The 11,012-nt window shown below is 42.0% G+C and overlaps 1 protein-coding gene across 1 annotated transcript; it reads left to right on the top strand.

Moving 5' to 3' along the window:
- Positions 1 to 9,625: 9,625 nt before the first annotated feature.
- On the top strand, positions 9,626 to 10,594 carry LOC103123669 (olfactory receptor 7A17-like). Its single transcript, XM_007534328.2, has one exon. It carries the CDS (start codon positions 9,656 to 9,658, stop codon positions 10,592 to 10,594), a length of 939 nt encoding a protein of 312 aa, XP_007534390.1. The 5' UTR covers positions 9,626 to 9,655.
- The last annotated feature ends 418 nt before the right edge of the window (positions 10,595 to 11,012 follow it).

Below are 11,012 nucleotides of genomic sequence, written 5' to 3'. Positions count from 1 at the left end.
ACCTCCATCCAACATAAGGTCACGGGGTTGGGTGAGGACTTGTCTACTGCCCCTCCTGTGAGGAGGGCACTCAGAGTCGACCCTCTCAGATCTTCATGGAGATGATGGCCTGGATTTCCCAGACAGTGAGCTTTTTCCCACAGATAAATACACATTGTTTTATTTTCCCTGATCATAGAGGAACAGCTCTTGAATTTTCATTCTTGATGTGTTTTACCTCTTGGCTTTTCATCTCTGTCTTTTATTGCATCAAGGTAATTTCTTTTTACTGCTATATTGTTTAGAACAGGCACTGTATGCATATACATATTTCTCATAATTTGGGGCTTTGAGTCTTCTAGAGGTTAGAAGTAAGGTTGTGGGACTGGGGCGGTAGCGCAGGGGGTGGAACAAAGCACAAGGACCAGCATAAGGATCCTGGTTCAAGCCCCCGGCTCCTCACCTGCAGGAGAGTTGCTTCACAAGCAGTGAAGCAAGTCTGCAAGTGTCTCTCTTTCCCTCCCTCTGTCTGTCTTTCCCTCCTCTCTCGATTTCTCTCTGTCCTATACAACAACGATGTCAATAACAACAACAATAATAACCACAACAATAATAAACAAGGGCAACAAAAAGGAATAAATAAACATTTAAAAAACAAAGAAGTAAGGTTGCATTGTTTATTTGTAAAATCACTTAATTTTTTAGTAACAGTAATTCTTTCTTAAATCATATTTATTTATCAGATAGAGACATCTGGAAATTGAGAGAGAAGGGGGAGGTGAGGGGAGGGAGGGAGACACCTGAAGACCTGTTTGACTACTTGCAGAAGATTTTCCCCTGCAGGTGGGTACTGAGGGCTTGATCCCAGGTCACTGTGCATTGAAAAGTGTGTGTTCAACTAGGTGCACCACCACCCAGTTCCCTGAAATCATTTAATTTTTAATGTATATGTGTATCACTTCTTGGGGTGGTACCAGGATTATGACTTAAGTTAGGTGCTTGGCAGTCATCTGGGATTTTTGTTTTGGCAGAGTAAGAGACAGAGAAAGAAAGGAAGAAAGAGAGAGAGAGCGAGCAAGAGAGAGAGAGAGAGGGGAGGCAATGAGAAGAGATAACTGCGATACTGTTCTACTACATTTGAAGTTTCCACATAAATTGGAAAAGGAACGATATTATCAGGAACCATGAAGGATTCCCCAACAGAAGTCAGTGCTGGAGAATACAGGTCCAAGAAGGATGACAGAGGACCTAGTGGGGGTTGTATTGTTATATGGAAAACTGAGAAATGTTATGCATGTACAAACTATTGTATTTACTGTTGAATGTAAAACATTAATTCCCCAATAAAGAAATATAAAAAAAATCAGTGCTTTGCAGATTCAAGATAATCAAGGTTTGACACAATCCTCATATTAGTTTCTAGAGAAAATTTAACTCAGGTTTGTGCTAAAGCACTGTTGATCTCAATTCTGGAAGGCATCAGAGTCCACAGAGAAAGAGGAACCTCAATGGAGTCACTTGACACTTAGCTGAGTCTCTTGGGATCAGAGAATCATTATGATTTTTCTTTTTGTCTGAATCAGTGTCCCACAGGAAAATGTAGTTACAGTTTGTCACAACAAGAGGTAGATGTACCTAATATGCAAATCCAGGGAGCTATAAATACCTCTTCTGACTAGCTATTTTTTAAAAATCTTGTTCAACAGTGTGTGGACAGAATAACTATTTTTGTTCTCATTGTTGTTTTAAAAGCTATCCTTGACTATCTACAGGCATAATTCAGCCTGCAAAACAGAGACCTCTCTCTCTCAAGTACCCATCCAGGTGAGTCTGAGAACACAGGATATACTAAAGAAAACAATGAGAAATAATGCAAACTTGAGAAAATTTACCAGAGGCCTGATGAGAGGCAAACAAAGCAGGCTCACCCAGACACTAGTGATTTCTGTGTTTACTTGTTAATGTAGCTAGTAAAAAATTTTTTTTATTATTGCTGGGCTCGGTGCCTGCACTACGAATCCACTGTTCCTGGGGGCTATATTTTTTCCCTTTTGTTGCCCTTGTTGTTTATTAATGTTGTTATTATTTTTGTTGTTTTACTGTTGTTCTTGGATAGGACAGAGAGAAATGGAGAGAGGAGGGGAAGACAGAGAGGGGGAGAGAAAGCTAGACACCTGCAGACCTACTTTACCGCCTGTGAAGCGACTCCCCTGTAGGTGGGGAGCCGGGGGCTGGAACTGGAATCCTTAGCCAGTTCATGTGCTTTGCACCATGCCATGTGCACTTAACCTGCTGTGCTACCACCTGCCCCCCTTAAATTCTTAATTAATCCATTAAGAATCAAAATGGCCATTGGACGCAGAAATTTAAGGAGCACTGCTGACAGTAAGAGATAAGAGTTCAAGTCCAGTTGTATAAGACTGATTAAGGCATGGAAGTGATGAAGTTCTAGTAAAATCAGTGTCTATATAAGTTTTTGCAGCTCAGTAGTGAACAGAAATTGAGCATAAGGGGCTGGGTGGTGACACACCGGGTTAAGTGCACGTTACAATGCACAAAGGCTGGAGTTCATACCCCTGGTCCCCACCTGCTGGGGGAAAGCTTTGCAAGTGGTGAAGCAGTGCTGTGGGTGTCTCTCTGTCTCTCTCCCTCTCTATATCCCCATTCTTCTTGATTTCTTGCTTTTTCTATCCAATAAACAAATAAATAAACATTAAAATAAAAAATTAAAAAAATTAATTGAGCATAATGTGTATAGTAAAGTGAAGAATTAAAAAAATGACAGGATGAATTGGAGCATACTCTATGTTCATTTAAAAGGGCAGTCTAGTGGATGTATATTGCAAAGTAGTTAATAAGACAAATATTTTACTTTAAATATTGTCACATTTTGGGGGGGGGCGGTAGCACAGAGGTTTAAGCACACATGCCGCAAAGTGCAAGGACCAGCTTAAGGATCCCAGTTAGGTCCCCCGGCTCCCCACCAGCAGGGGGAGTCGCTCCACAAGCGGTGAAGCAGGTCTGCAGGTGTCTGTCTTTCCCCCTCTGTGTCTTCCCCTCCTTTCTCCATTTCTCTCTGTCCTATACCATCCAACAACAACAGCAATGACGGTAATAATAATAACATCAATAAACAACCAGGGCAACAAAAATAGGAAAAAATGGCCTCCAGGAGCAGTGGATTCATAGTGCAGGCACCCGAGCCCCAGCGATAACCCTGGAAGCAGAAACAAACAAACAAAAAACCAGCAATAAATATTCTCACATTCTGATTAATTTTATTTATTATGAGAGAGGGGAGGAAAGGGCAGAGAGAGAGATATTGGGCGCTAGAGCTCCACTCTGGCACGTATGCCACCAAAGCTAAAACCAGGAACCTCTAGCGAGTAAGTCCAGTGTTGTACCAGTTGATGAGATATTTCTCTAGTTGCAAAGATCTATCTATCTATTTACCTATCATCTATCTATCTATCTATCTATCTATCTATCTATCTATCTATCTACCTATCTATCTATCTACCTACCTACCACACATGAGAATATCTCACATGAGACAGAGAGAAGTCTCTTCTCACATTTTTGTATTTCCATGGAAGTCATTTACTAATTCGTAAAGTGAGGGAAATAGCATATAATGGTTATACCAAATAACTCACTCAGTCTTAATTGGAATGCTAAACTGTTTACTTTCCAATTTTTTTCATTACTAGTGACTGTGCATAAACTTTGGGTGAGTTCACATTTTAGACTACTGTGAATCCATTGTGCAAGTACTCCATACAGTTTTTTTTTTTCTTTTCCCCAGGGTTATCACTGGGGCTCTCTGCCAGCACTACAAATCCATTGCTCCTGGTGACTATTTTTTCTATTTCATTGGATAGGACAGAGAGAAATTGAGAGAGATGAGGAAGACAGAGAGGGGGAGAGAAAGACACCTGCAGACCTGCTTTACCCCCCTGTGAAGTGACACCCCCCCGCAGGTGGGGAGCTGGGGCTCGAACCAGGATCCTTGTGTTGGTTCTTGTGCTTCTTAGTATGTGTGCTTAATTTGCTGTGAAACCGCCCATCCCCTCCATACAGTTTTTATACTTGGGTCTGAGACTTTCTTCTTCAAAAAGTACTTGTATGCTTTCCACAATATGAGGTTCTGCCATTTGCTATCTTTTTATTTACTTATTTATTTAGTAAAACCAAACTTTGAATATCTATTTCTTGCATGGAGCAAAATATCATAACAACAAAAATGTTTGCTTACAAAACCACAGGTAGATATTAATATATTTCTTTCTTTCTTTTTCTTTTTTCCTTCTAGGGTTATCGCTGGGGCTCAGTGCCCTGCACTATGAGTTCACTGCTCCCGGAGGGCATTTTTTCCATTTTGTTGCTTTTTGCTGTTGTTATTGCTGCTGTTCTTGTTGGACAGGACAGAGAGAAATAGAGAGAGGAGAAGAGAGAGGGGGGGGAGAAAGACAGACACCTGCAGACCTGTTTCACCACTTGTGAAGCAACCCCCCTTCTGGTGGGGAGCTGGGGGCTCAGAACTGGGATCCTTACTCTGACCCTTGTGTTTCCTGCCATGTGCGCTTAACCCACTGCGCTACCGCCCACCCCTGATAATATATTTCAATAGATGATTTACTCCCTTCTAGCAGGAAACCTACGTAGTATTACTTAAAGTAGACACAGTTGTTAGGGGTCCTTCATTTGTAGATTTTTTTATTACATTAAAATGTATTTCTACTACAACAATAAAAAACAACAAGGGCAACAAAAGGGAAAATAAATTACAAAAAAAATTGTATTTCTATGTTCACTGGACTTAGATATAAAATGAAAGAACGACTTTTATTGTTATGAGAATAACAGTGTCTCTATGCTGTAGCTTTTCTTTTTATTCTGCTTTAACTGATTCTATTCTTTTCTTTTTATATTTATTTTCTTTTTTTGCCCTTTTTTTTTTTCACTGTTGTTGTAGTTGTTGTTGATGTCATCTTTGTTAGATAGGACAGAGAGAAATGGAGAGTGGAGGGGAAGACAGAAAGGGGGAGAGAAAGATACCTGCAGACCTGCTTCAACTGAAGACTGTGAAGCGACTCCCTTGCAGGTGGGGAGCTGGGGGCTCGAATTGAGATCCTTAAGCTGGTCCTTGCGGTTTGCGCCAAGTGCACTTAACCTGCTGCGCTACCTGACTCCCAATTTACTCTATTCTTTTCATGTTTCTCACTCCAGTTTCTGTATTCTTGTAATTTCAGTTGTTCTCTTAAACATATAATAAGTAGGTCTACAAAGTCACCTCTGAAGGAATATCATAGCTGAAGTACACTAGTGAGCCTCTGTCTTAACTTATTTTTTTCTTTACTGGGGGATTAATGGTTTACGCTTGTCAATAAAATACAGTAGTTTGTATATATATCTTTTTAAAAAATATTTATTTATTTTATTTATTCCCTTTTGTTGTCCTGTTGTTTTCTTGTTGTAGTTGTTGTTGTTATTGATGTCTTCATTGTTGGATAGGACAGAGAGAAATGGAGAGAGGAGGGGAAGACAGAGAGGGGGAGAGAAAGATAGACACCTACAGACTTGCTTCACCACCTGTGAAGCGATTCCCCTGCAGGAGGGGAGTCAGGGGCTCGAACCTGGGTCCTTAAGCCAGTCCTTGCACTTCGTGCAACGTGCACCTAACCCACTGTGCTACCTCTGGACTCCATGTGTAACATTTCTAAGTTTTCAACATAACAACTGAATCCCCCCTAGATCCTCCTCTGTCATCATGTTCCAGGACTTGAACTCTTCCCCCCCCACCCCAGAGTGTTTTACATTCATGCAATACACCAACTCCAGCTCAAGTTCTGTTTTGTGTTTTCCCTTCTGTTCTTCTTTCTCAACTTCTGTTTATGAGTGGGATCCTTTCATATTCATCCTTCTCTTTCTGGCTTATCTCACTTAACATAATTCCTTCAAGCTCCATTCGAGATGAGATGAAGGTGGAAAAAGAAAGAAAGAAAGAAAGAGAGAAAGAAAGAAAAGGGGAGTTGGGCAGTAGCACAGTGGGTTAAACACACGTGTTGCAAAGTTCAAGGACCGGCGGAAGGATCCCGGTTTGAGACAGGGCTTCCCACCTGCAGGGGAGTCGCTTCACAGGCAGTGAAGCAGGTCTGCAGGTGTCTAACTTTCTCTCCCCGTTTCCCCCTCCTCTCTCCATTTCTTTCTGTCCTATCTAACAACAACAGTATCACCAACTACAATAATAACTACAACAACAATGAAAAAACAGCAAGGACAACAAAAAGGAAAATAATATAGAAAAAAAAAAGAGATGAAGGTGGATTTGCCATTTTTAATAGCTGAGTAGTATTCCATTGTGTATATAGACCACAACTTGCTCATCCACTAATCTGTTGTTGGACACCTGGGTTGCTTCCACGTTTTGGCTATTACAAATTGTGCTGCTGTGAACATGGGTATACATGGACTATTTTGTATGAATATGTTTGGTTCCTTAGGATATATCCCCAGGAGAGGAATTGTAGGGTCACAAGGTAGGTTCACTTGTAGCCTTGTGAGAAAAATGCTCTCTACAGCAGTTGGACCAATTTACATTCCCACCAGCAATGCAGGAGGGTTCATTTGTCCCCACATCCTTGCCAGCATTTGTTGCTTCTACCTTTTCTGCTGTATGACATTCTCACAGGAGTGAAGTGGTATCTCATTGTTGTCTTTATTTGCATTTCTCTAACCATCAATGACTTGGAGTTTTTTTTTTTTTTTCATGTTTGTTGGCCTTTTTGGATCTCTAGTGAACAGGAATAGCTTTCTTTGAAAACTACATTTGGGCAAAAGAGATAGTTCACTGGGAGGATGCCTGCTTTTCTATATATGTGGATTAGATTTCAGCCTTGGCACAGCAAGTTGGAACAGTATATGTGGCACCATGGAAAACTTTGTTGCTTTGGTACTGCCAGGCAGGTGGGAGAGGATACAGGAACTCGTGGTGGCGTGGTAATACAGTTCTTTATTCACACATGAACGCCCCAGAGTTGGGTGTGAGCACAGCAGGTTAAGACACGTGGTGCCAAACTGCAATGGCCGCCTCCTGCTCTGCATACCAGCCCTTCTCCAGGTTGGGACATAGGAGAGAAAAGAGCACAAAACCAGGAACAGAAGTGGGTTTTATGGGATAAAACTGGAAGTGGCAAGTCAGGAACGGAAATGACTAGGAAAGGGGGTGGAGATAGGCAAAAGGCATGCTGGGAAGGTGGAAGCGTCCTTAGCAACTGTTGCAATGGTTGTAGCTGGCAGGAATTAGCAATACCCTGAGGGGATAATGTGGTCGGGACACCTTTAGTCATTTCTAAGACAAAGCAAAAGATTGGTGAGTAAATAATAACACTTGCATGGAAATATGGTGGTTTGTGGGCCCTGCCAATGTTCAATCACATCTGCACAATTTCCCAACAGGTACCTCCTCCTCCCTGTTTCTCTCTGTTTCTGTATACACACACACACACACACATACACACACACACACACACACACACACACATATATATATATATATATATATATATATATATATATATGATACTATTTAATAATGATCACATAGTGGTAAGAGGGGTACAACTCCACACATTCCCACCACCAGAGTTCCATATACCATAATCTCATACTTTGACACCATCAACCCAGACAATACCTTCATCCCACCTGCATGTTGGCTGTTGGGCTCAGGCAAAAATTGAAGTCATGGGCCCCTTGGAATATACCTAAAATAAACCTACTAGCTTTTCCCAAAATGGAGACCCCCAAATTCTATTTGCTATATTCTTGCCTTTAGGTTCCTGATTATTAAACAATTTGTCCTGCTTTATATCTTAATGCTTTTTCAGCCACCAAGTTGCAGATATTATCATGACCCCAACCTGATTACCCTGGGCAGATGACCTTATCTGTCTGTTTCTACCTGAAAAAAAAACTTAGCCTGAAATGTTGACATTGCCTAACTGCTAGCAACTTTGACAGAACCAAAACTCAACCCAATTCAACCCAAAAGAACACTGACTCTACAGTGAACAGTTTTTTCAGTATGGTAAATTACAGGATGGTAGCTCTTAAGGTTATGTTTAATGTAAGGAGATGTTCTTACTCATTGATTTGCTAAGAATAAGGTTCATTGGGTGGGGGGGATGCATTGGATCAACCTTCTCATGGTGCACCCTGTGAGTACCCATTCATTGGGGAAACTGACAATCCTTCCTAGCCGACTGAATCCACATGGATCCCAGTCACTTTCAAAGCCAGCAACAAGCAGCTCCTGACAGCTTTCAACCTGATGCTGTTGACTGGCTATGGAAGAAGGGCAAACACTAGAAGAAGAAGAAGATTGGGTGGGGGGTAGATAGTATAGTTGTTATGCAAAGGAACTCTTATGCTTGGGGTTCCAAAATCCCAGGTTCAATCCCCCTGTATCACTATAATCCAGAGTTGAGCAGTGCTCTGGTAAAAAAAAATAAAGGAAGGAAGGAAGGAAGAAAGAAAATGACAGAAAAGAAAAAGAAAGGAAAGAAAAGAAAGAGAAATAAAATAAAACAGAATAAAGTTCATGAAGGAGATTACCACAGACAATAAGACTCATTGGAATGTGTAGAGGAATGTCAAATACTCAGCAGACCCTTAGTTGAAACTCCAGACAGATGAAAACAGGTGTATAAAGCTGTGAGTGATGGGGCCGGGTGGTTGCACACCTGGTTGAGCGTAGTTGTTATAATTCACAAGGACCCAGGTTCAAGCCCCCAGTCCCCACCTGCAGGGGGAAAGGTTTGGGATTGGTGAAGTAGGGTTGCAGGTGTCTCTCTCCCTCTCTCTCACCTCCTTCCCCCTTGATTTTTGGCTGTCTCTTGCTGGGCTAGCTTTAGAGGATCCAGGGACTCTTGGCGGCATGGTAATACAATTCTTTATTGATGCAGGAATGCTCCAGAGTCGGGTGTGAGCACGGTAGGTTAGGCCACGTGGCACCAAACCGCAATGGCCGCCTCCCACTCTGTGCACCAGACCTTCTCCAGGTTGGGATGTGAAAGAGAGAGAGAGAGAGAGAGAGAGAGAGAGAGAGAGAAGAAAAAGAGCTGAAACAGAAGTGACTTTTATAGGAGAATTCTGGAAGTGGCAAGTCGGGACGAAATTGGTTAGGAAAGGGGGTGGAGAAAACAAGGAACTCTGGGAAGGTAGAAAGCTTCCATAGCAATGATTGCTAGGGTTTTAGCTGGCAGGAACGGGCGATACCCTGAGGGGGTAATGTGGTGGTGGAGGAGTTCGTTTCACAGCACATACCAACCTCAGAAAAATTAAGAAATTTTAAGTTGGCATTGTTAACCATGCTTACTTGATTACACAGCATCTGGTATACTGTGTAACATTCAGTCATTACTCAATTTGTATTCCCCACATGGTGGCAGAAGTTCATATTGAAAGTACAACATATCTAATCGTGGGCGGGGGGGGGGAGGGATTTAGAAGTGGGGCAGAAACTCTTCTGCAGTGATAATATGATATAATCCCTTGTAGGATAAGAATGCTTCTGTGTAAAAATCACATACTGTACAATTCAACTATTTTCATTACGATAATTTGTGAAGTGTCACCATTTGTTTAATTCTTTCCTAATAGTTCCTTCCATAAAATGAAAGCAAAGAATGACACACAAGTTACAAGATTTCTTCTTCTGGGATTGACAGAAGACCCAGAGGTACAGCCTCTCCTCTTTGGGCTCTTCCTCTCCATGTACCTGCTCACTGTGTGGGGGAACCTGCTCCTCATCCTGGCTGTCAGCTCAGACTCCCACCTCCACACCCCCATGTACTTCTTCCTCTCCAACCTGTCCTTGGTGGACATTGGTTTCATCTCCACCACCATCTTAAAGATGCTGCAGAACATCCACACGCACAGCAAAGCCATCACCTATGCGGGCTGCCTCACCCAGATTTATTTTTGCATACTCTTTGCCGTATTGGATATGCTTCTTTTGTCAGTGATGGCGTATGACCGCTATGTGGCCATCTGTCACCCCCTGCACTACATGGTCATCATGAACCCCAGGCTCTGTGGACTGCTGGTTCTGGTGTCCTGGGTTTTGAGTGTACTGAATTCTTTGTTACAAAGTTTGATGACGTTGAGACTGTCTTTCTGCACAGAGTTGGCAATCCCCCACTATTTCTGTGAGCTCAACCAGCTGCTCCAACTGGCCTGTTCTGACACCTTTCTGAATAACCTAGTGATGTATCTTGCAGCTCTCCTGCTGAGTGGTGGTCCCTTTGCTGGTATTGTTTACTCTTACTCTAAGATCGTTTCCTGCATCCGTAGAATGTCATCAGTTGAAGGGAAGTTTAAAGCCTTTTCCACCTGTGCCTCTCACCTCTCAGTTGTCTGCTTATTTTATTGTACACTCTTAGGGGTGTATCTTAGCTCTGCTGCTCCCCACAGCTCACATTTGGTCTCAACAGCCTCAGTGCTGTACACTGTAGTGACCCCCATGCTGAACCCCTTCATCTACAGTCTCAGAAACAAAGATATCAAGAGGGCTCTTAAGAGACTCTTTGTGAGGGAAACTATGGAAGAATGATTGTCCTCGGACTGAAGAAGTGCTCGTAATAGTAGAAATCACAGACTTAGAGTTAGATAATGTGGTTGTATGATCAAACTCAGAAACATAACTTGGTACTTCTGGATATGTTCTCTATTTCCCATTTTTTTAATTTCAATTTAGCTATTAAATGTGTGTAAACATCTTTTTAAAAATATTTTTTATTTATTTCCTTTTGTTGCCCTTGTTTTATTGTTGTAATTATTGTTGTTGTTATTGATGTCATTGTTGTTGGATAGGACAGAGAGAAATGGAGAGAGGAGTGGAAAACAGAGAGGGGGAGAGAAAGACAGACACCTGCAGACCTGCTTCACCACCTGTGAAGAGACTCCCGTGCAGGCGGAGAGCCGGGGGCTTGAACCTAGATCCTTACGTCGGTCCTTGCGTTTTGTATCTT

This window comes from Erinaceus europaeus, chromosome 23 (genome assembly GCF_950295315.1).
Source record: "Erinaceus europaeus chromosome 23, mEriEur2.1, whole genome shotgun sequence".
NCBI classification, from domain to species: Eukaryota; Metazoa; Chordata; class Mammalia; order Eulipotyphla; family Erinaceidae; genus Erinaceus; species Erinaceus europaeus.
This window is presented reverse-complemented; position numbering and strand designations above follow the sequence as displayed.